This window comes from Pinus tabuliformis, chromosome 3_1 (assembly GCF_031772625.1).
Source record: "Pinus tabuliformis cultivar Carrire ecotype Pingquan chromosome 3_1, CPIR1, whole genome shotgun sequence".
Taxonomy (NCBI): Eukaryota; Viridiplantae; Streptophyta; class Pinopsida; order Pinales; family Pinaceae; genus Pinus; species Pinus tabuliformis.
In genome coordinates, this window is record NC_142301.1 from 953,544,483 (window position 1) to 953,570,614 (window position 26,132).

The 26,132-nt window shown below is 37.9% G+C and overlaps 1 protein-coding gene across 1 annotated transcript; it reads right to left on the reverse strand.

The window, feature by feature from the left end:
* Window positions 1-786: 786 nt before the first annotated feature.
* Window positions 787-9,328, reverse strand: LOC149190955 (putative ubiquitin-conjugating enzyme E2 23). Its single transcript, XM_089410625.1, has 7 exons — window positions 8,233-9,328; window positions 3,015-3,571; window positions 2,342-2,671; window positions 2,185-2,254; window positions 1,604-1,743; window positions 1,130-1,441; window positions 787-1,035 (listed from the first exon to the last, which is right to left on the reverse strand). Exons 1-7 carry the CDS (start codon window positions 9,326-9,328, stop codon window positions 787-789), a joined length of 2,754 nt encoding a protein of 917 aa, XP_089266751.1.
* Between the last annotated feature and the right edge of the window lie 16,804 nt (window positions 9,329-26,132).

A 26,132-nucleotide genomic window follows, 5' to 3' on the forward strand; every position in this document is an offset into this window, starting at 1 on the left:
CTCAAGAGTTTTTCTTGGATGTGAAAAAAACACTTAAGGTAATCTTTTCAACCAAACTTTTAGGTTAGAGGCTAGCCCTTCCAACCCAGATATGACCCTCTCTTAAATCTTAATCACCGAGTGTCACTTCAATAACTAGCTGTGTACTTGAAATAATGGCTAGATCCTTAGTCGAGGGGTGTTGAAAAAGGGTTTGGTTGGGCATGAGAGAAACAGTCCATTGGGAAATGGAGTCAACAAGCTATGGTTTGTTGCAATCACGAAGACATTGGCTACATGATCAAATATTGACAAAGGCAAGATAAATGACACACCTTAGACATTTCAAGTTATCATTGTGGATGGCAGTAGAAAGCTGGAAAAACAATCCACTGCAGTAGGGCATGGAAACTGAACCCTAATGTATCTTCCTTGCGGGCATTTGAATTAATGAAACAGAACATTAGATTATAGATTCCATGACATTTGCTTTCATTCAAACGGAATAATAGAGAAGGGAATAACCATCACATGAATCTTTGTGTTAATAATCGTCAATCTTCTAATCTTGGCAACTGTAAAATGTATATATATTTGAAAAAACACACAGACAATAGCTAACTTCGATAATCTACACATATATTCGGTAATCTAAAAACATTGCACCAGGTTGGCAGATGCAATCACAACTTCTGCTATAGTACATAGCTCTTGAATTCCACATCAAGCTTTGAAAGAAATAACCACACTTGTATTTGCCAAGTAAGAATCCAATCCTTCATGGAATTTGTGACTTTAACGCAAAAGTTATGACTGCCGAAATTCTTGGCAATCTAGTCCAATTTCAGTGAAGGCTGCAATAAGTTTAGGAACAATTTTAAGTAATATAAGCTTGAAGCCAGCAGAAGTAGCACCCTGATTTTCAGACTCTTCTCCAACAATTGTACAATCCTCTGATAGTGATCCAACTGGAGCCCCTTTGATATAAGCATCACACGCACGAAGAATACAGTGACCGCGTTTTTGAAAATGCTCTTTAACAAACATCTCAAAATGCTGCACAGATGAGCATAGGTGTATTTAGAATTATTCCTAGACAAAGAATGATTAAAAATGATAACTGTAAATGAAAATCTCGTGAGACTTCTACCTTTGGAGGCTTTCGCAATACGTACAACATTGACTTGCACGATAGGAGAAAAGAGTTTTCTTTGTAGGCTAACGAGTTCCTCTCCCCTTCCGCTGAACCAATCTGTTTCTCAAATCCAGGTTCATTAAAATAAGGATTATCATTTAGTACCAATCCTTGAATTGAAACCAGTAGTTGTAAAACGTTTGATGACAACGGGTTCCACACTTCATTCCCTTTGCCTGTCCATGTGTTTAAAAGACTCAGACAGACTTTTCCATTCTCATATAGATTTGGATTCAACCGTAACCCACCAGAATGGTAGTAAGCTAACTGCAAAACCAACATATTACCAGAATGGTAGTAAGCTAACTGCAAAACCAACATATTAAAGCTAAATGAGACTGACTTCCATATTGAGTTCAAAACAAAACAACTTGAGATCTCATTTAATTCACTTTAGAATCAAACAGTTCTAGTTAAACTAATGCTTACAGGTGGTATATCGGGATATTTGGATGGAAAATGAATGTCAAAGAAGAAAAGTCCATCTTGATACGGAGTCCCGGCTGCTCCAACAATCACACCTCTCAGCAAATCCATCCTATCCTCATATATTCTAACAAAAATTGTATCTGTCAAATCAATGCAGAGTTTATATATTACAAGTTAGAACAACCAGAAAAATAAAGAGCTCGAAATACTCTATGCCCATAATTTTATTTGTTCCAGTACACTTCATGAGTACATCGTATTCTCATGAACAATTGGGTTACAAAATTTGTTACTTTGCAACTTCCTACTACGCAAGAGAAAACAAGAAAGCAATATTGAAACTGAAAAGACAAAAGACAAAAATGGCGAAAGGCAAAATTAAAGGAAATAGAACTGCCCAGAATAGAGGCAAAATTGAAGGAAATATGACTGCCCAGAATAGCGTTTCCCTATTAGTGAATGTTCAAATATCATGAACTCATTTAATAAACCAGTGAAAAACAGTATTAGTGAATGTTCAAACATGAACTCATTTAATAAACCAGTGAAAAACAGACAGGCCTGCATGGCTTAGGAGTTACCTGGTAAGTGTTTTTCGAGATTGTTCCATTCTTGTTGAACTTTCTTCATCCATTTCCGCTTATTGATAGGCTGCACGAAGATGTTCAAAAGTTTCAATCATGCCCCACAAAAAATCACTAAACGGAATGAGAAAAGCATGTCCTTTGATAAATGTACCTGTCTTGTTTCATTCCGATAAAAGTGATCCATAGCGTCGCTTATACTATCAAAATGTTTAAATTGACCTGGCTCATGACAACTACTGCTAGACAAGCTATGCACTGTATTTTCCTCATTTGTCTGCTCCATATCAATGTCTAGCACTGTATTTTCCTCATTTGTCTGCTCCATATTAATGTCTAGCTCCTTATCTTCTTGAACAGTTTCCCAACTAGCAGGCTCAACTTTATCATCTTCTTCAACAGTTTCCCATGTAGCAGTCTCATCTTTATCATCATCTTCTTCTTCATCATCACTATAAACCACCGATGTTTGTCGAGGTGGAATCTACATTTACAAAAAAATAAAATAAAAATAACCTTTAGGTTATCATACTATCAAAGTAGTTTCATATTTCATATTGTAAGCAAAGAGCCAATTGTTGGAATTCATATCTTGGATGCAGTGAAATGCATATTTAAAAAGATACTTTTATACCCAAAATCTCCGTATATTGAGACTAAGAAAGGTAGCGTGATCAATTTCTCAGATAAGGGATAGTACTTCAGCAGACAATGAAAATACATTCCTATGTAATATTCCACTATAAGGAAACAAGAAAATAACCTACCTTTGACACTGTTCCGTCTGCCCATGCTACACACTATAAGGAAACAAGAAAATAACATACCTTTGACACTGTTCCGTCTGCCCACGCTACCTCTATGTCTCCATCTTTAACACCTATGACGTTACCAATACAGGATAGGTAAGATTCTTCAATATTCTTGTCAACCTCTGCCTTTTGTGTTTTCTTCAGAGCTTTCTGGTTTGTAGATAGATCTGCTGTCTCAACAACGTTTTTGTGTCTTATTTCATCCCTAGATTCTATGTGGTCACCCAACCGATCCACAATGCCAAGCACTTCTGCTTCCCCAAACACCGGAGAGTGACGACTTATAACGATGGCCCCAACAAAGTAGTTATAATCTAGATGGCAAGCAAGCTCATACACACTTAATAACTCCTCTCCATCAAATTTTAGTGTATCTTGTGGACAATCCACAGCTTTCAACCACCTTACTCTTGCTATGCGTTCTTTTGAATCCACATTTTTCACGATTCCTACTCGTCGTCTTGATTCAGAAGCCTCGCCATCATCATCGTCCGAACCCTTTTCCACTACATATTGTTCAGGAAAGAAGTCGTGATCCCCAACATCTTTGATGGTAATCAAGGTTGTAGAATCTATGTTGGGGATTTTTCTGGTAAAATCCCAAAAACAAATAAAAACTGAACACACAGAGGCAATGCTCTGTCTCCTTCTTGCCACAGGATCCTTTGCACAGGGAAGCTTTAAAAAAAATTCTCAGAACAGAGTATTACACAGCCATAAAACATTTCTATTCATTAAAACAAAATGCCTGATACATATTCATCCTCTTTGTTGAGAGGGATTCACCAAAACATTTCAACCAACAAAAACTACTCTGTCTCCTCTTGAGAATTTACTGTGCTGGGTTTACTGCTGTAAGACCCCTTTTACATCACTGCTGTAAAACAAATTTTTACATACACAGTAAAAATTTCATTACATTCACTTATATAAAAAAAAACTGTGCGCTCTTTTCCTTTTGCATTTCAATGCAAATCCAATACATTAAAAAAATGATCTATGCACTGCTGTGCATCTCCCTTGGAAAATCTCCCTTGGTTTTTCCACTGCTGCGAGCTTCATCACCACTCAGCAAAAACATACTGCTCCCTTGATCTTCGCGGATAGCACTGCTGTGCATTATCCTCTCTCACACTACGCCCTTCTCATTACAATGAGCAACACACAAAAATATTACATATATATGACAACAAGAAAAACATACTTCACGTTTTCACTTCCCATGCTTCCGTAAAAGAAATAATAAAAATTAAATGCTTTTACTAGCTTGTACTTGAGCCCATACTCCCGCTGAAATAAAATTAAAAACTTCACCAAAACTTACCAACCCACAGTAAATAGCATTTACTGTTTTACTGACATTTACTGGCGGTAAGTAAAAAGACTTTTACTTCACGTAAAATTTCATTTAATGCTGGCCTATACTTCACCCACTGACTTCATTTAAATCGCATCGCAGAAGCCCATTTGGTCGGAACACAAAATTGGGGCACACACATATGATGCGATCTGCGTTATGCGATCGGATCGCATCGCACCATCGCAATCGCCAGAAAACACAACACATATCGGAGGGTGACAAGGTGAGTTGCGATTTGCGATATGCGATAGATCGCATCGCAAATAAAATAAACTTGCAGTTGAAATTATATTTCAACACTCCCCTTTAATTTCAACTGCTGGGTTATCAATCATACCCAAACACTTCCTCACATAGAGGGATTCACCAACACTGCTGTTACAAAAATATCTTCCTCACATAGAGGGATTCACCAACTGCTTCAGATGCAGTTCCACAATCAATCAAAATAGTCTTCCTCTTAACAGAGGGTTTCACCTGTGACTATGCTGAAAAGCATCGTCCTCTTGATAGAGGGATTTACCATGTGTATGCTAAAAAGCATCTTCCTCTTGACAGAGGGATTTACCATGACACTGTGCTGAAAAGCACCTTCCTCTTTAACAGAGGGATTCACTAAGAACTTCACTTCCTCTCACGGAGGGATTACTGCCAAACATTGCTTTAGATGCAGTTTCAAAACAAAACATTCATTGCACTGTTGTGCATACTCATTACATTGTTCTTTTATGCTGCTGCATATTCTCTGCTGCACTGTTGTGCCATCTTCTTTGTTGCGTCTACCCCACACTGTTGTGTCTACATTTGCTGTTGTGTTGCTGCACTTCACTTACATTTCTTTGCAAACTCTGCATTCTTCAAAGACAAAATACTCTGTCTTTTCTGGAACAATTACTCTGTCCCACCTTACAGATTTACACTGCTGTGTGTAAACATTTCTTACATTCACTGCTGTTGCATATGTTGCATTTCAATTCAATGAACAACACATTCACTATACTTACATTTACTACTGTAAAGAAAAAATTTCTTTTACATCTGCTGCTGTCCATTACCTTTCATTTCTTCAACAAAAACTTCATGCTGCTGCATTTTCTTATTTGCATTGTTGTGTAAAAACACATTTCTTCATTCTCTCTTAGTTCTGGTTTCATTTTCTTCGCACTACTGTGCTTCTCCTTCTTGCCATCACGCTGCTGCCTTTTCTTATGCACTGCTGTCCATACCCATAACCATAGACTCTGTCATCCCTGGGTTTTTATTTGCTGCTGCGTTGCCTCTGCAATTTGCACTGTGGCTGCCCCTGTTCTTCTTTAGGCATTTCTGTGCATGTTGCATTGCATACAAAAAAAATATTACATTTTTTTTACTGCTGTGTATTGTACTCACTCTGCTGTGAGTATGTTCTCTCACATTACATAGAAGGAAACTACCTTCCATTGCTATGCATTTCAATGCATGTGCTCCATAACAAAAAATTCAAAACTGCTGTCTTATGTTCTATCTTCCCACTGCTGTGAGGGTCTCCGTGCTTTGCATACTTTTCTTCTCTGCTTCTATGGCAGATTTAACTTCATATCTTTCCCTTATGAAAAGGTCTTCATCAAAGAATGATGGTTAAAACAGTTCAGCAATAATTTCAACTGCTAGGTTATCAGTCCTACCCAGACACTTCATCAAAAATTCGAAACTTTTCTGATCCAATGGTTTGGTCAGAATATCTGCTACCTGCTCCTTCTCTGCTCTTATGGAAAATTTAATTTCATATCTCTCCCTTATAAGAACATCAATATGATAGAGTTCTTCTAGGGTCTTCATCAAATCTTCAATCTCTTCCTCTGTCATATTGACAAGGGTGTTGGCAGTGAAGCCCATCTCAGCGATCTTGGCAAGAGTTACATATCGAACTCTATATTCTTTAAACAGATCTTCAAGGAACTTTAATTCCTTTCTCCCATTCATGGGTTCTGTCCACTTCTTATTTTTAACTCCATCTTCTAAATGAACAAGGTCATCAACATGACTGGATAAAGCAAACAAAGAATTCATACCTTCATTTGTTGCCTCTTGTTCATTTCTCCTCAAGGGTGTCTCTTGCTGCCCTTGTGTTGGCACTGCTGTTTGGGGATGTATTTCAGCCATCTCCTCATCACCTTCATCACGAGACAAACAGTTTTTAACATTTACTGTTTTCTCTAAGCTTTCATCACAAGCTTTCTCCTCAATGAACTGAGGTTTTGCTGTCTTCACTTTCTCCATGCCTTGATAGGCTATCTTGAGAGTTTCCCATGCTTCTCTGGATGTCTTAGCTGCTGCTATCCTTGGAAAAACACTCTCATCCATTGCTCGATACAAGAAGTAGAGGGCCTTAGCATCCTCCTTCTTATAGTTCTTCAACAGCTCTTTCTCTGCTTGAGTTAAGCTATTGAACTCATCATCATTTGCTGGTTTCTCAAAACCATCCTCAACAAATTCCCATAAATCTTCTGAGAAAAGAAAAGCTTTCATAACTATTGCCCAATAGTCATAGTTCTTTTCATTAAGCTGTGGGAGCTGGGTGTTAAACATACCCATGCTAGTGCTTGTGCTAGCCATTCCTTGCATTCTCAGATGTGCTTCTAAATCCTTGACTGTATATTTAAAACAACTGACTGTTTCTTCAGCAACACAAAAAAAACTTTGTGAAATACATGAATCCTTTTGCTGAGTCTTCTGTCTGCCTGAGAGGTTTTGCTGCAGCTACAAACCTTCTCCCTTCAGCTTCTTTAACTTCTTTAAAGAGCCTGGACTTGCTCCGATACCACTGTTGGGGATTTTTCTGGTAAAATCCCAAAAACAAATAAAAACTGAACACACAGAGGCAATGCTCTGTCTCCTTCTTGCCACAGGATCCTTTACACAGGGAAGCTTTAAAAAAAATTCTCAGAACAGAGTATTACACAGCCATAAAACATTTCTATTCATTAAAACAAAATGCCTGATACATATTCATCCTCTTTGTTGAGAGGGATTCACCAAAACATTTCAACCAACAAAAACTACTTTGTCTCCTCCTGAGAATTTACTGTGCTGGGTTTACTGCTGTAAGACCCCTTTTACATTACTGCTGTAAAACAAATTTTTACATACACAGTAAAAATTTCATTACATTCACTTATATAAAAAAAAACTGTGCGCTCTTTTCCTTTTGCATTTCAATGCAAATCCAATACATTAAAAAAATGATCTATGCACTGCTGTGCATCTCCCTTGGTTTTTCCATTGCTGCGAGCTTCATCACCACTCAGCAAAAACATACTGCTCCCTTGATCTTCGCGGATAGCACTGCTGTGCATTATCCTCTCTCACACTACGCCCTTCTCATTACAATGAGCAACACACAAAAATATTACATATATATGACAACAAGAAAAACATACTTCACGTTTTCACTTCCCATGCTTCCGTAAAAGAAATAATAAAAATTAAATGCTTTTACCAGCTTGTACTTGAGCCCATACTCCCGCTGAAATAAAATTAAAAACTCCACTAAAACTTACCAATCCATAGTAAATAGCATTTACTGTTTTACTGACATTTACTGGCGGTAAGTAAAAAGACTTTTACTTCACGTAAAATTTCATTTAATGCTGGCCTATACTTCACCCACTGACTTCATTTAAATCGCATCGCAGAAGCCCATTTGGTTGGAACACAAAATTGGGGCACACACATATGATGCGATCTGCGTTATGCGATCGGATCGCATCGCACCATCGCAATCGCCAGAAAACACAACACATATCGGAGGGTGACAAGGTGAGTTGCGATTTGCGATATGCGATAGATCGCATCGCAAATAAAATAAACTTGCAGTTGAAATTATATTTCAACAATCTACACCATATGTCCTTGTACCATCTTGCCATATGACATCTACCCTAGTCCGTTTATTTCCCACAAATAGCACATTATCTTTTCTGTGGGCAACAGTGTCATCTGTGGCAGGCATAGTAACTTCTAACATTCTCCTTTCAGATGCTGGAAGCAGACACCAGTCGCCTAGCTGCCAATAAAGGTATGAAAAACAAGACAATAACTGTAGCTCTTTAGGGTCCTGTTTTTCTGCAGGAGTTAGGTAATTGCAATCAGGATTTGCTGCAGCAACCCAATCCACGGAAACTAATCCCACTTCCACATTGCCTACTGTACCTTCCTTGTTACTTTCTTTCCATGTACCACACAACCATTGAGCATTCTCGAAAACTGCCGATGAACTGCCCCGGACACGCTGCCCTGGAAAGTAAGGATAACGGAGATTATCGGGGATTGGAATAAGGCGGTCGGGTTCGGCCTTCATTACTTTGCATTTTGATCCGTCATCAAATAACACAGTCACATTATCAACCACTTCATCGACTCTTCCAACCCAAGGTCCATGAATGACATAATCACCGGGCATAAACGCCCTTATTCGCTGAAGATCTCTACTGGAAACGTTTCTTATAGCATTAACTGATGTGGGAGTTAACAAATCTACTGTAACATCCACGTTAACCACGATGCCTCTCTGTCCAGATGGATCTGAAGCCGTTGCCACAATATCACCATGGAAGATCGCCCTGTCAATCACCTCAAGCTCATCGGCTATCTCCGTACTCTCCGAAAAATTGGTCCAAAAAATCCGTGCACAGCCTTCTGGAATAGACTCGTCTTCGTCTTCATCTTCACTGTCATCCTCCTCTGAATCAGAATCAACTGCAACTTTTATTACAATCCCAATTAAACCGCTGTGTTGTACAGATTGGACTATGTCTTGTGTGTGCACACCTACACCAGATTGCTTTCTTTGAACTTTTCGGAAAAGTCCTGCTGAATTGCATTTAGAGTTTTCTTCCCAAAAATCTCCGTGCAATGAAGCATCATTACGGGGTGAGCTATCTGTGGATTTGGATGCATTGTTGTCTTCATTACGGTATGTGTCCTCCATTCGAATGCTTGCTTGTTAGCAAATCGCTGAAAGAGAAGGCAACAGTCAGAAGGACTCGACTACGCAGTCAATGTGATTATAATGGACAACGAAATAACTCGTTCGATTTTGATCTGCGAAACTTTTCTTTCTTTCTTGTAATAATTGTTGGATGTGATTTTTTGAGCAGAGTCTGGCGTCTTTATAGGTCACCATGGGGACATCGGCTCGTTGCATGGGTGCATGTTGTGGGCTGTATATTTCAATTTTGTGGGCATATACAAGTGTCGCTTAATTAATGTCTTATAAGTATTTGTTGACTGTGTGGTTTAGTAGCGGTTTATTTAAAAATAATTATTAATTATATACTTTTAAATATATTTAATAAATAAAATATTTTATTTTCGATTTTAATTTTACATAATTTTTTATTTCAATTTTACATAATTTTGTTATGTTATATAAATATGGGAATTAGATGAATACTTTTATGGTTCAGAGATGGAGCTAAGAAGTTTTAAAGTTTGTTAAGATGTTAGACGCATGTGTGAGCATGCAACTTTCTATCCTCGGGGAATCCAAGGTTTCACTTTTAGATTTTTTAGTTTACATGTGTGGATGCGGTTCTAGGTCATAGTGGAGGGTTTTTACGAAGGTTTGAGCATATTAGACGGTGATTTGAGGGGGTTTTATTGCAGTAAAAATGGATGCTTGTGTTAATTTAGACCCTAATCCAAAGAATATTATGGTTATTTGGGGTCTTGAACCCACTTAGCGAAATTTGGAGAAAGTGCATTATCCATCTAGCATATTGCATACAAATAAGGATGACACATTAGCGTCAATGTCCTTGGATGTAGTTTTTGGTTCCTTGGATAGGAGACAAGTGGATTCTAAGCAATCGAATATCTGAGGCGTGGGAACGGCTCAAGAAGTGAGTAACCCTAGCTAATTTCCAACACAAGCGCTAAATGGAGTACCCTTTTTGGGTAATCTGGAACAAGCTCCCCCAAAGTTCTCATAAACCCTTGTATTAGATGTACCTCAGCTTCAGCTATCTGGAGGGCTCAATGATATTGTTTGAAGCAGTGGGGTGGTAAGTTTCAATGACATCAATCCTCTTCTGTCTCCATGGGTTTCGACGGCTAGATATTTTTTGCCAAAATCTAGTGAGGATTTGTCCCTAAATGAGATTTTCTTACAAGATGATTTGGCCCTGTCACATTCTCAAGGGCCTGAGCTAATTTTTTCAGCGGGATTCGGATGACGCCTCTTTGGGGGTTCAACCTCAAGAGTTTGGAGTAGCTAATGCGGGTGGAACTCCCATAGTTGATGAAGGTTTGACCACCCACTGAGAAGGTGATACTAGGGGTTCTGAATCCCTAGAATTTGTGTAGCCAGAATATGGCTCGAATCAACAATGGTCGATAGGGCCATAGAGACTAATAATGGGAGGTTCATAAGGTGGGAATAAACAGAAGAAACAAAGGTGTATTTGTCCAAAGGTAGATGATAGGAACCTACCACTTGGTGAAAACATTCAATTCGACTCAGTGATGGAAGTATCAGAGCACATTCTAGTACACCGAGTGAAAGGGCACTCTTTCAGAGCGAGCGAAATATATGCATGGATCAAGAAGACATGGGATGTATCTTCGGCGAAAATGGTCCAAGTAATTATCTTAGCTCCTGGTTAGTTCATGCTCCAATTTTAGTCAGAATGCAGTGGAACAAGACTTGGCTCAGCTGGAAATTCTTGTGGATAATGAGGCGGGTTCAGGTTTAGGGGCGAAAGATCAGTGGGAGGAGAAACTGGAGGTGCAAGAGGCAAGCATCAAGGAAGCTTAATATTCTCCTCTCATGGGTACTTGTGTTTCTCCTTTTCCCTGTTCTATATCTCATTCAGAGGTTACATCTGCTATGATATCAAAGCTCCAAGCTTGTTTTTTCCTCTTGTATTTCATCTACATTGGGAATGCATCTAGGACTCTTGACGATACCATTATGACCTCCTCCCCTATGTATTTCCCTCATCCTTCCTCGTCTGAGCTTGTCTCTCTCCCTACTGTGGATCCCCACTATAACCTTAGGCCCAAACTCCCCAAGTGGGATTCTTCTGTTGGGGTGGGGGGACTTGACAATCTCGTACCTATTCTTGGCCCTGGTAAATCTAGAGGTAGAAAATCTCAGATTTCAATGGCATAATTGAAGGCCCTTTTAGATATAGCATAAGCCAAGCAACACTCTCTTGATGGGGTGCTTAAAGCAGCACATGCCCCTGCGAAGTAAAACAAAGTTTGGAAATCGATGATAAAATATGTGAAACTTGATTTGATACTCATGTGCCTTTGTACAGAGTGCTCTTATAGACATGAATTCTAAATGTGGTTGTATAGAGAAAACATGTGATGTGTTGAAAGAAAAAATGTTGGCATGTTTACAACTTGGCATAGTTTAACTTTTACCCAAATTTTTTATTTTTTACCATATTTACAAGCGTATGGTCACCAATAAAGGGCCTCTTGCAGCATTGTTTAGTTTCACATGCATATCTCGATTAAATTGATTTTTTTTAATTGTTTTAAAAAAAAAAATTGTTTGGATTTTATTTATTTTTTTTAAACTAAAATAATCATTTATTTATAAAATTTGCTCTCGCATATATAAATTAAATTTACAAACTGACAATAAAAAAAATAAAAAATAAAAATCCAAAATGTTCAAACTAAATTAAACTAATATTAAAAAAATAAAACCTAAACCACTATTCTTGTCAGATCCTGAGAACATTGAGTCCAAAAACCCCGTAGGGCTGCTAAACTTCCTAAGAACATAGATTTGGTTTGTGAAATTTTCCACTGTCAAATTGCATCCACTGTGAAATCTACCACTGTCAAATTGCATCCACTGTCAAATCTGCATGTATTTGTGCTTGAAGTTATTATTCAAGGTATTTGTGCGTGAAGGGTTTCAACATGAAATATCTGCCTCCATAATATAAACAACCTTATTTTCAAATCAATGTGCCAAGTTATTTTCATGCCACTCAGTGTTTTTAGTCAATCTAAACTCATTTTCTGCCAGAAAAATCCTTTCCAACGGATTTGATTTGTAAACCATTCATTATACAATTCGAGGTTGAATAGATAGAGGAAATGTTTTGAGTCATTTTTATGTGCAGGTTTTCTGGAAGGACAAAGCCAGAACAACAAAGAAAAATCAAATTTGATGTTGCTCACACTAGAAAGATAACCTAATGAGTCGTTGTCACTGGTTTACAAACCATGCTGAAATACTCGTTTTATTGTTATCAATGATTTTGTTTGTATATTGAAGATGCTAACATGAATAGAGCTCTGACAAAAACAGTGTAGTTTATCACGTTATGGTTTTTTTGTTTTTTGTTTTTTGTTTTTTTTTGTTTTTCTTTTTGTTTGTTTGTTTTTGTTTTTGTTTTTGTTTTTGTTTTTTGTTTTTGTTTTTTGTTTGTTTGTTTGTTTTTGTTTGTTTGTTTTTTTTGTTTTTTGTTTTTGTTTTTGTTTTTTTGTTTTTATTTTTTTGTTTTTTGTTTGTTTGTTTGTTTGTTTTTGTTTGTTTGTTTTTTTTTGTTTTTTGTTTTTGTTTTTGTTTTGTTTTTTTTTTTTTTGTTTTTTGTTTTTTTTCCTATGGCTTTAGTTTTTCTGCTTGTGTGTCGGAATACCATCACATGGCTTCAGAATAGAACCCAATGGGAGTTGCAGTGGCTATAGCAATAGGAATTTCTTTTCATGCTGAGGCTCACTTAATATGGGATTTTCCGCGTCTGCTGCATACTTCCACGAAATAATATGAGGCTATGAAGCCATTCTTTGGCTCTGATAAGCCATCAAATTACTTGTGGTTTCCTCATGCGCTAGACCATTGACGCAAAGGATTGGGATTGCATTTCTCTAGAGAAAACGGTGCCCTAATCTGCGTTAAGATGCCCTTTATTCCGGAAACAAAACCCAGAAATAAACTACCCACATCTTGAATATCGAACCTACCTGCTTATAGATAGCCGAATATGGTGACCTTTCTCTTGTCAACCCGTCAGATTTAGAAGCAATCCCATTCTTCACACACAACCTTCTCTTCTGTATCGTAGTATCAGGACCCCTGCATTCAATCCCAAATAGTTGAGTCAATGGAAGACTTGGGGTCTCCTGCCCAACTATGGATTTGGGCAGTGGCTTACTTGGTGGTCATTTTGTGGAACCACCATAATGGCATAGGTGTAGCATGATGTGAAGTAAAATGTGGTTTCAACAAGACTGTGATTGTCAAAGTTTAGATGGACAGAGAGATTGGCATAAGAGATACGAGGCTAAGAAATTGAAAAATCGAGGAGCCAAGAACTCGTATTTTTCATCGATGTAATTCTGTGTCGAAAGGAGACACCTTTTGTCTTAACGAGTGCATACAACATCCATAGTCAATCTAGGACTAGAACTTGCAGCGTATAAGCCGGGATATCCATTCACTGCGACTGACCTGCTTCTTTCTTCCATAGGGAGGGAAAACCGCTCATTGAACAGCTTTGCTATGCTACAATGGATGGCGGGCAGAGGGTTCATAGTACCCTACCCCGACCGAGCCAGGGGAAGCACTAGAGTGATCCAGTAGCCAACTGGGAAATGGACGATGGACATGGAAACGACTGGCGGCCAGTAAGCTAGAGAGAAGTTTGTCTGCCCTGCCAGATAAATACAGCTTAAGAGAAAGAGGTGGGCCCCCTCCCTTTAGCATGGAAAAGCATTTCCCTATTGTTATCCCTCTCCCGTGTAATCAATCTACCTATGCAGAGGCAGGCAGAGTGAATCGACTATTTTCCACACATGCCTGTGGCATTCTAGGAATTGGTTCTGCCCAAACTCCCTAGTATTTGCTTCTATCGGAGAATGCGGAATTGGTTAGAGACCCTTATTCGTATTAGACCCATATAGAGCATGGGCTCTAAAAGGTAGCAAAGGAAGCCCTCCAACTATACCTTGCCTAACACTATTTTGAAGAATTTATCAATCTAAGCGCGACATTCTCTGTGTTGAGGTCCTTACCCTACGAAAAGTAGAAAATAATTTATGTAGAGAAGGGCTGCTTCCCTAATTTTATTCACTTGACTCCATTTATCCATGGCACTTGACTCCATTTATTCATTCCGAGGGTATGAATATGATGAGTGCGACGAGCGTTTTTCCGAGGTTTTGACCTGTTGGGGGATGAATGTGGACATTTACAGATGATCTTCTGCATGGAAATGGATGCCATTCTTAGTCAATAATCTTTATGCTTCCAGGCTGAAGTTTGATTCGAAACTACGAAGAAAATAAAACGGTGTGGCAAACACCATATCTAACTCAAAAGCGTGCTTTAATACTAAATGCAGAGCTGCAGCGACTGAGAAATGGAGAATTTGCATAGCTCTGTGATTCATGCGGGTTTATGTATGAGCAAATGAGATTATGTGAAACATTTCACTCAGATGATGCTGGCGGGAGGATATGCAGTACATGTCAAAAGCCTGTCCATTGTGGATGCATTGCTTCTGTCTATTCACTGACTTATTTAAATTTTATTCTTTGTTGTTTTTTCTTTATTTTATTTTTATTTTTTAATGTAGGGATGATTTAAGAGGTCAAGAAGATGGTCTATAGTCTTTTGTAACACAGGTATCTACCTTATCAGTGCTGCATCTCTTGCCTCTGTTTTGTTGCACTGTGGATGATTTTATCACAAATTTATTCTTTAAAGACATGACAAATTTCTTCCTTAAAGACTGACATTGAATTGTTGATATGCAGATATGGCTTGTTTGAAGAAATGATCCCAGCACATATGCAGAGAAAAAATTCATATGCCAAGAAGTTTTATTCAGAGAAGTTTTAACACAATTATCAAATCACTAAACCACAGATTTAATTTTTAAATTTGAAATCGACAATAAATGATTTCGATTCCTTATAATGTTGTAGTTTTAATGATTTGTGCAAATTCCTAGCAAGAGATTTTTATTCAATTTTGAAAATAAATCAATAGATTTTTTGATCTTCTTGATCGCTCGGAGCGCAGGAAGAGAGCATACTAACCTATTGATTTGTTTTTTTTTGCGATGTAGCGTGGATGGAGTGGCTCTTACTGCACTACTAAATTTATTCATGAAAAATGATGATGATTTTTTTTATTATTTTTATTTTTTATTTTTTTGAAAACAAGACTAAATGAAAACCATATGAGATCTCATTTTATTTTTCTAATCTATTCTACCTTAACTTGAAAGTCTTTTTTTATTTCCTAGGTAAAAGAATGCTTCCAGTGAAGCCACCTATGGACTAAGAATTCAAAAATGCTCACATCAAGATTTAAAATTTTTACTTTATGATTTTCAAACATGTGAGTAACCTGTCTTATTCTTGGAGTTGGCGCAAGGTTCTTTTGAAACCAGTCTTTGATATTTTTCTTGCTCTCCAAGAAGTACCTGTTCAACATCTTCAATTTTCTCATCCGTAGATGGATTAGTAAGAAATGGGGGGTTTTAAAAAGACTGAATTTGAAACTAAGTAAGTATGAAAATAAAAAATGCTCCAAGCTTGAACTCCTTTATGAAGATCCTGTTGTTATCAGGTTTCACAAGTTAGTCCATAAAAAGAAATTGCAATAAAAATAACTTCCTAAGTCTATCTCCAAATGATCCTTCCCGGCAACGGCGCCAAAATGTTGGGTCTAAAATGCGGATGCAACTTAGAGTTTCATTTACTATCAATCCAGGTAAGTAAACTTTGAGGATCATCCAATATATATGGACTTAGAGACAAACTAAACTAATCTAGGTGAAGAAATGCCAAAGCTCCCTTACATGATGTCTTTCAATAGGATCTCCAACACCTATTTAGTCATTTAACAAAATGAAATCTACAGACATTGTGACAAGTGTAAGAAATATTAAAGCTCCCTTACAGGAGACTGTTCACTAATATTTCTAATCATCTTAAGCAACAAACTATTTAAACTAATGAAATCAAACATTAAATAACAAATCAGATTCATTGAAAGAACATTAATACTTTCTTACGAAAGGTCATTCATTAATATTTCAAACATATGAACCTAATGAAATTTACAAGCAAACATAAAATGAAAGCTTACCAAACAAAAGTGTACTTGCTAGACAATGGGGGGCCCTTCCAAGGATTCACAAGCACGTCAAAAGAGAAATCAAATGTAGAAAATCAAAGAAGCTCCATTTTATTTATCATCAATTGCAAATTGCAATTACAAGTTCTACATTCCAAGAGGTTCTAAAGTCTCCATTACAATGATTCTAAATTCTAACTTCTCAATTCTAAATTCTAAATTCCAAATTATAGATGAAGGAGATAACACTCCTATTTATACAAAAGTTATGATAACAAACTCATAATTGTGGATCCACTATTCCCTCTTCAAATCCACATATCTCTCAACCAATGGTGACACATAACCCTATCCGCCATGATCTTTTCCATGAGGTCCATGATGTCCTCAAATTCGAATTTGAACATAGAGTGCCACATAAAGGTGCCTTAAAAGCTTCCTCTGTACCTACACATGTCAACAAACTCATTCTAATGGTTTGGTATAAGTATATGGATATGATTTTCTAAAGTTTAACCACAAATTCACTTAAAAATACTAAGAATTAATAATGTTTTGGAAAACACAATGGTAACCCATTTAATGATGAAAGTGAAGCTAATGTGGTGACATGGTGGTGGAATAGAGGTGAGAAACTGTGTGAATGGAGTGAAAGTGGATGTGTTTTAAGGATAATTCTTAGGCCCAACAGGGTGCCCAAATTTCCCGATGGATTATGTAATAGAGAAGGGAAGGTCGGGCATATATTCTTTTGGTCATTAGCATTTCCAGATGGAATCAAATGCACATTGGGAGCGCACCCTGGAACAATGAGTCAGTAACTGTTTGTTGAGAGGAAAAGTGGCATAGGATTATAGCGCTGGACATTGGATGTAGTTTGACTATGGTAGTGGATTCTGGACTTCCTGGGAAGGAGGTGAATCTTGGTATTACTTTGAGGTGGAGGTGTGAGCCTCTGGATTCCATTGTTACAGATGCATACATCATATCCTTTTTATTATTGGTTTAGAAAATGTGCATATGTGTATATGTGGTTATTGTAAATATCATAATGAACTATGTTACAAAGCTCCAGTAAGCGGTATGGTTGTTATTTGGTCATGTTGTCATGATGTTTTTCTTTTGAGTAGGTCTTTCATTGTAAATACTGCAACGAGCTAATTTATAAAGCTCCATGGGCAATATGTTTTCTTTTCAGCAGTTTTGTTGAGGTCTTGGTGTGTTTTAACACCGAGGATGGTGTTCCCCAAGGTTTTGTAACAACCCTAGTGAAAATTCCATGTAATAAAAGTTAATAAAGGCGAAATAAGACCACGGTTAAGGGACACTTATTCAAGTTGAATGATTGGGCAAATATATCCTAGTGGGCATCACTAGATGTGTTTATGGCTAAAGGAAACTGGCAATGGCAAAGGCAAAGGCATTTAAAAAGGGCAAAAGACATTTTTCACACATTTATTTATGAAAATAAAGGAAAATAGGAGAAAAGGGAGGTGAAAGGTTACAAGTTGCATGTGAGGAGGAAAATAGTGGAAAATGAAGAAAATAGAGGCCTCATTGATAAAAAGTGATTGGGTGCTTAGAATTATGCTAAAAGATAAAATTGTTAGAATCTTTTCAAACTCAACTTTAAATTGAAGATCTTGTCATTCTGAATCCAACGGTGTGAGTGACACTCAAATCCGAGTTCGTATGCAGAAGTCAGAGAAAGTCAAAGTTCAAGTTTGACTTGCCTACATGGCAGGATTGGGATGATGTGGCAAGGTATTTAGCCAATAAGGAGGCGCTAAGTGGCAGCCCATCATTAGCCATCGCAAATCGCATATTGCAGCGGTAGGCAAAAAAGGAGTCTCAAGTTGGCCCCTGGCAAGTTCAGGATTGCGATGTGATAAGGCAATCGCAAATCAAAATCGGTGAAGGGGAGAACAGGTCAGAATTGGCCCCCAACAAGTACCAAGTTGCAATGTGATAAATCATAGATCCCAATTGCAACTTGCAAGAAGAACAAGTATCTCTTTAAAATTGTTGTCGGTTCTTTGCCAACTTGCGAAATGCGATAAGACGCCGGACGCGAGGTGTTTGTGAATCGCAATTTAATATACTGGCGAGTCCGCGATATCAAAATCATGGTAAACAAGACCTTCCGCCCGTCAAAACTCACCGATTATGATTTGTGATACAGTCGACGGGATATGGTGCGTGGTGCGGTAAATTTCTTGCTCGGTTAGCAGATTTTGGAGCGGAAATGTAGTTTTTTGTCGTTTTAGAGCATTTTGTGGAACGAACAGAGGAAGAACTAGGATAAGTCATAACTTCTTCAAATTTGAGGTAAAAATAGTGAATGGTAGCATTTTTGGGGATTCTGAAGTCATTGAGACAGGTTTCAAAGGCATCTGAGCATTTTAAACAAACTTTTGATGTAATTTGAGCATAATAGAGAGGCCCAAGCCATTAGAAGCTGGACCAAGGAGACGTAGCCCAGGAGAGGTGAACTCCTTTATCATGTGCTTGTTGTGTGCTATATTTTGATGTTATTTGTTGTTATATTGTTATTGTTCAACATATGTTTTAATGTTAAACTGTTTATAACATTTACATAAGAAACTCTCATGGAATTTGTTAAATGTGCAAAAGTTTTGAATCCTTAAGCACTTGAAAAAGCAAATGATAAGCATCTTGGGTTTATTTCTGAATGGGGAATTAGCACAACATTATTAATCTGCTCCAATTCAGATTAATTTGGTATCAGAGCTCTAGTTTTTCTTACTAGATTTGCTTATGAAAGAAGGATTTAATTGTTTGCAAGTTTATGTCTACAAGGTTAAAGCTCAAAAAAAGTGAAGGAAAGCTAGTTGAAAGCCCTGAAGTTGGGTCAAGTGGAAGAAGAGCAAGGTTTCCAAAGTCTTCCCCACCAATTCAGCCTCAACTTACAGAAGTTGCAGCTGATATTCCAACAGCAGTACAACCTCAAGTTGTAGTTGAGTTTCTAGAGACCATGTCTCATGAAGGATAACTTATCATGATAGAATATGAGAAGGCCTTCAGAAAGGATTTCTTTGATATGACAGAGATGATTAAGGTCCTCTAAGAAGAGAGGAACAATAGATTGCAAGGAGAAAGCTCCAATCCTCCCAAAGGGGAAGGATCTCCAGGAGGAGGTAATGGGAATGGAGGCAAACCTCCACCATCTCCACCATCTTCTTCATGTTCTTCTTCAAAAGCATCTTCACACTCTTCCACAAATACCACCATTACTCATACTCATCATCATTCTTTGAAAGGAAATGGTAAATCACCTTTTCTGAAGCTTGATGTTAAATTCAAGTTGCCTATGTACAATGGTGAAGTGAATGCAGAGAAGCTGGATAACTAGATTTGTCAGTTGGAGGTGTATTGTAGAATTCAGAAACTTCAAGAGGATGATATCAAAATTCAATTGGATTCATTGAGATCGGATGGTGCAACACTTGTATGGTTGGAAGCAAGGACTCAAGACGAGATCAAAAAACATGGTAAGATCTCTATTTCTTGGTTTGATTTCATTGCTGCTATAAAAAGACAGTTCTACCCTTTAGCTCATATGTAGAAATCCATTATGAATTGGCAAAATTTCAAATAGTTGAAAGGTCAAAATGTGCAAGAGTATACTCAAGAGTTTAGGAAAAGAGCTCTTATGCTAGGAGTAGAATTACAGTCACAATATACCTTGCTGAAATACATAGGAGGGTTGCATAGCTATCTTTGACATGCCATTCTTATGTTTAGTCCCATGAATCTTGATGAGGTTTATGTTCAAGCTACACACTTCAAAGACAGAGGGAAAAATGTACTGGAAGAAGGTAAGAAGAAGCCATTTCAGAGTGGTGAAAAAGGGAATAAATTTAAAGGAAAGAAGAAGAAAATTGCTTCTATCAAGAAAGAAGGGGAGAAACTCGTGTTCAAGAATTGTTCCAAGGGAGGACATGATGAAGCGCATTGTTGGAAGATTCATCCAGAATTACGAATGAAGAAATCCAACAATAAAGGGAAACAAAAGACCAATGTTGTTGCATAACAAGACTTGGGTTTAGACTCAGTAGATGAAACAAAAATCACAGCCAGAGTCACCAAGGGAAAAGTCGTGGCAAAAGCAAGCAAAGAGGTCAACGAAGAGGAAGTTGTAGCCAATAGCAACGCAGAAAAGAATTCTCATAGAATTTTAAATGAGGAAAACAGAATCAAGATGTTTCATATGCGAGTTATCTCGAAACATACAAAGATTGATACGTTGTTTGACAGTGGATCTCAGGCCAACTTAATTTCTGCGGATTTGGTTAAGAAAATTAATCTGGAAACCATGCCCCATCATAAACCGTATCCATTGGGTTGGATAATCAAGGATTCCGATTTGCAAGTCACCTAGAAGTTGTTTTTAGGTTTGAAATCGCTGCTAATTTCATTGATGAAGTCGAGTTAGACGTTGTGCCATTGGATATCTCAGGGATTGTATTGGGAAACCCATATTTGTATGACATGAAGGCCTTTTTCCACAGATTTGAGGACAAATACCATTTGTTCAAAGACGGTTTGGAGTACATTATGAGAGCTCATCGCAGAAAGCTTAGTCTATCTTTGGCAAGTGCAGGGGAAATGAAGCCATTGGTCAATTCCAAAAAGAGTCTCGTGCTCCTCATGATCAAGCAGAAGAATGACACAGAGAAGGAATCCTTTATAGGTTGTGATGTGAAGCTGAAAGCTGAATTGGTAGATGTTGTCAATCAATATGGGGACATGTTTCAAGAACCAAAGGGATTGCCACCAAAAAGAGGAATTCAACATGAAATACAACTACAATAGGACTGTCCACTCCCAAACATCGATATGTATCGAATTTAAATTTTGGAAAGCTTAGAAATTAAGAAACAAGTCCAGGAATTGTTAGATAAAAGGAGTAATTCATCCTCCTACTTCATCATGTGGTTCACCAATTGTATTGGTACCCAAGAAAGATGGAACCTAGCGCATGTGTGTAGATTATCGAGCTTTAAATAAGATTACAATAAAGAATTGATACCCACTGCCCAAAATAGATGATTTTCTAGATCAGTTGAAAGATGCAAAGTATTTTACTAAATTAGACTTGAGAAGTGGATATTATCAAGTTAGAATAGCTGAGGAGGACATATGGAAGATTGCTTTTAAAATGAAACAGGGATTGTTTGAGTGGCTAGTTATGTCTTTCGGTCTTTGTAATGATCCAGCTACATTCATGAGAGTTATGAATGATATTTTAAGATCATTTATTGATGAGTTTGTAGTTTTCTATTTAGATGATATTTTGATATTCAGGAAATCACAAGAAGAGAATGTCAAGCAAGTTAGGAAAGTGTTGGATGTCTTGAGGAAAGAATAATTATTTTTGAAGATGTCTAAATTTGAATTCAACAAAACTTCCTTAATGTATATGGGACACATATTTGAAGGAGGTGAGCTGAAGATTGACCCCTTTAAAGTTTTGTTCATTGTGAATTAGCCAATACCCAAATCAGTTCCAGAAGTGAGGAATTTTCTAGGAGCAGCGCAGTACTGGAGGAAGTTCATTGCCAATTTCTCCTCCGTAGCAGCTCCACTACATGTGTTGACCAGCGTGAAGGTTGTCTTCCAGTGGGGAGGCAAACAACAAAAAGAATTTGATGCTTTGAAACAAAAGATCAGTTCAACCCCAGTTTTGGCATTGCAGGATTTCAAACAACCATTTGAAATACAAACAAATGGAAGTGACTACGCCATGGGTGCAGTTCTTTTACAACATGGTAAGCCCATTTCATTTCATTCTAAAATTTTTAATGTTGTTGTTATTAATTATCCTATGTATGATAAAGAGCTTTATGAATTAGTGAAAAGTGTGAAGAAATGGAAGCATTATTTGATGGGAAAAGAAACCATTATTCACACCGATCATCAGCCTTTGCAATATCTGCAATTGCAAACCAAATTGTAGTAGTCAAGGGACTTTCGTTGGATAGGATTTTTACAACAATTTCACTTGGTAATCAGGTACAAGAAAGGCATTTATAACAGAGTTTTTAATATTCTTTCTATATTGGTTGTAAATGTAGCCATTTTACTCAAGAATAATTATATTTTGCCTGAAAGTTATGTTGAACAATACGCATAGGATGTTGACTTTCAAGAGGTGTATTTAAACTTGAGTCAAGGCCACCAAGTTGAGTAACTAGACTACCATGTACATGATAATCTATTGTATCATTTGGGAAAATTTTGTGTTCCACGGGGAGAGAGAGTAAATGTCATAAGGGAAATGCACACTTCTCTTATTGCTAGACATTTCGGTGTAAGTAAAACAATGGAAAATCTTCAAAGGTATTATTATTGACCTCGTATGCTTGAAAGTGTGTCACGTTTTATAAGAGGTTGTTCATTGTGTGCAGTCAATAAGCCTAGTAATAGGAAACTAGGATTGTACACACCACTTCCAGTGCCTTCAAGACCATGGGAAAATGTTTTTATGGATTTTGTAGGAGGTCTTCCTTTGTCAAGGAAAGGTCATGATTATTTGTATGTAGTTGTGGATAGGTTCAGCAAGATGTGCATGTTAATGCCTTGTAAAAAGCAAATTACAGTTGAACAAACAACTCAACTTTTCTTTCAAAATGTATGGGTTCATTTTGGATTGCCTACTTCTATTGTAAGTGATCGTGATTCTCGATTTGTTGGGAATTTTTGGTCAAGTTTATGGAACTTAATGGTCACCAAATTAAATAAAAGTACAACCTTTCATCCACAAATAGATGATCAAACTGAAGTGGTTAACAGGACAATCATTCATTTGCTAAGAGGATATTGTAGCAAACATCCTAAGTTGTGGGATGAACAATTGCATTATATTTAGCATGCTTACAACCAAGCAAAACACTCTTCTACTCTAACTTCGCCTTTTGAGGCATGTCTTAGTTATTTGCCTAAAGCGCCTTTGGATTTCATCTTTGAGAAAGATGTAGTTGTAGATGGACATAGTGACATAGACAGAGCAAAGAAATTCATTGAGAAAATTCAGTTGATTCACCAAACAGTTCAAGAATAACTAGAAAAGAGTCAAGGCAAGTATAAGGCAAGAAATGATAAACATCACGTGGATCATCAGTTTCAAGTAGGTGATGAAGTTTGGCTTTACATTAGCAAGGAAAGGCTTCAAGGTGAAGGCAAAAAGCTGAAACCAATTCGTTATGGTCCATTTAAAATTCTAGAAAATATTGGTAATAATGCTTTCAAGCTTGATTTGCCTTCATATATGAAAATCTATTCCATTGTTAATGTTGAAAATTTGAGATTATATAAACCTCCTTTGATTGAAGATCAAGGAGAGAATTTTTTAAATTTCATCTGTTGAAGGCTTTTCTCCAGAATACATTGATGTGCTTCAGCAAGACACTATACTTGACAGAAGGACAAGGACAACTAAAAGAGGAAATATTGATTATTTTCGAGTGGGTCTCAAAGGTATGCATCAATCAAAAGCCAAATGGATTGAAGTGGGGAAGGTGAGGGAACATTACCCTCATCTGTTCAATAACTGAAAGTGATCCTTTTGGGGTCCAAAAGGTTTCTAGTGGGGAGGAGTGATTAGGTGCTCAGAATTATGCTAAAAAATCCAAATGTCAAAATAGTGTCAAACTCAGATTCAGGTTGAATAGCTCGTCATTCTGAATCCAATGGTGTGAACGGAACTCAAATTAGAGTTTGTATGTAGAAGTTAGAGCAAGTCAAAGTTCAAGTTTGACTTGCCTACATGGCAGGTTTGGGATGATGTGGCAAGGTCTTCAACCAATAAGGAGGTGCTAAGTGGTAGCCCATCATTGGCCATCGCAAATTACATATTATAGTGGTAGGTGAAAAAGGAGACTCAAATCGGCCTCCGGCAAGTTTAGGATTGCGATGCAATAAGGTAATCGCAAATCGAAATCACAATTGGTGAAGGGGAGAAGAGGTCAAAATCAGTCCCCAACAAGTACCAGGTTGCGATGCGATAAATCACAGTTCGTAATTGCAACTCAAAGGAAAAACAAGTCTCGCTTTAAAATTGTTGCCGGTTCTCCGCTGAATTGTGAAATGCGATAAGGCCCTGGACGCGAGGTGTTTGTGAATCGAAGTTTAATATACCAGCGGGTCTAAATCTCCTTGGTTCTCCAGGATGATGGCTGGAAGAATGCCTTTTAGTCTATTGGCAATGACCTTTGTGATTAGTTTGTATCCAATATTACAAAGAGAGATGGGGCGGAACCGATTGAATTCTTTAGCACCCTTTTCCTTGGGGATGAGGGAAAGGAAAGCTGAATTGGTGCTGCCCCCAATTTTCTGGCAAGTTTGGGATTTCAAAATCATTTTGTAGAGGTCTTTCTCCACAATCTGCCAGCAGGTTTGAAGGAATCTTGCAGTGAAGCCATCCGGGCCCGGGGCTTTGTCAGGCTCCATGTCGGAGAGAGCATCTTTTATTTCTTGTATAGAGATCTTCGCCTCGAGCTGTTGATTCATTGAAGGAGAGATCCTAGGGGGAACTGCCTCCAAAAATTTAGAGTTTGGGTCCGTCACTCCCTCTTCTCTGTACAGGTTTTGAAAATGATTGAAAGCTGCTCTCTTTATGCTATCAAAGTCTTTGTGAGTTGAGCTGCCATCTTTGATTTCTGCGATAGAATTGAAGCTCTTTCTGGCTTGAGCTTGTTTGTGGAAGAAGGTATAATTTTTGTCTCCTGCTTTAAGCCATAAACTCCTAGACTTCTGTCTCCAATGCTCTTCCTCTGAAAGGCAGGCTTTATGGAAGATTTGCTGGAGCTCAGGTTCCTTGTCTAGAACTTCTTTATTGATTTTTTCATCTTCACTTTGGGCATGGTGATGGGCGAGATTGTCTTGCGCCTGCTTTCTCTCTTTTGCAGGGGAGGGAAGGGATTTGGCCGAAGTTTTAAGGACCGCTTTCAATCTTCTAAGTTTTTCTTCCCAAATGAAGAAAGGGGAACATTTCACTGGCAAAATCCAGCAGTCTTGAACCGGCTTCAGGAACTTTGGTTCCTTAACCCAAAGAGGGTTGAATCTGAAGGGGATGGGTCCAAGATCTCTGTGGCCCAACATCTCAAGAAAAATGGGCTTATGATCAGAAGCGCTGCATGGGAGGATATGAAATATGGATTCTAAGCCCAGCAGAAGAAAGGAACTCTGCATCAAGCATCTATCAAGTCTAGCAGCAACATGACCAGGACCTATTCTTTTGTTAGAGCAGGTGTACTTACCATTTTCTGGGGGGATGTCGAGCAGATCCCAGTCCTGCATGAGGTCTTCCACCCATTACCTTGCAGGATCCCTTATGATTGTTCCTCCTCGCTTTTCCTCCATGCGCATGGTAAGGTTTAAATCCCCTACCACAATGATGTTTTCCAAATTTTCTAACTCCGACAGTTGTCTGATGGAGTCCCAGCACTCCCTTTTCTCCCCTATATTTGTTGGAACATAGACATTGAAAAGGCTGACTGCCTCCCTCGAGTCCAAAGGCTGGAGCTTCAAAAACAACCAGTGGGTGTTGTGCAACTCGGTGACTAGCCTATACTTGAGAGGATTTCAGAGGGAGCCCAGACCCCCAGAGGCTCCTCGTGCTAAAACTGCATGTCCGCTGCTTCCTTTCCAAATT

What these genes read in the sequence shown, in the direction of transcription:
- LOC149190955 (XM_089410625.1), bottom strand. Translation starts at nt 9,328, where the DNA reads ATGGAGGACACATACCGTAATGAAGACAACAATGCATCCAAATCCACA. An exon ending in CAGACGGAACAGTGTCAAAG is followed by an intron (nt 2,672 to 3,014) that starts GTATGTTATTTT and finishes TTGTAAATGTAG; the next exon opens with ATTCCACCTCGACAAACATC. An exon ending in TCTCGAAAAACACTTACCAG is followed by an intron (nt 1,744 to 2,184) that starts GTAACTCCTAAG and finishes TTGATTTGACAG; the next exon opens with ATACAATTTTTGTTAGAATA.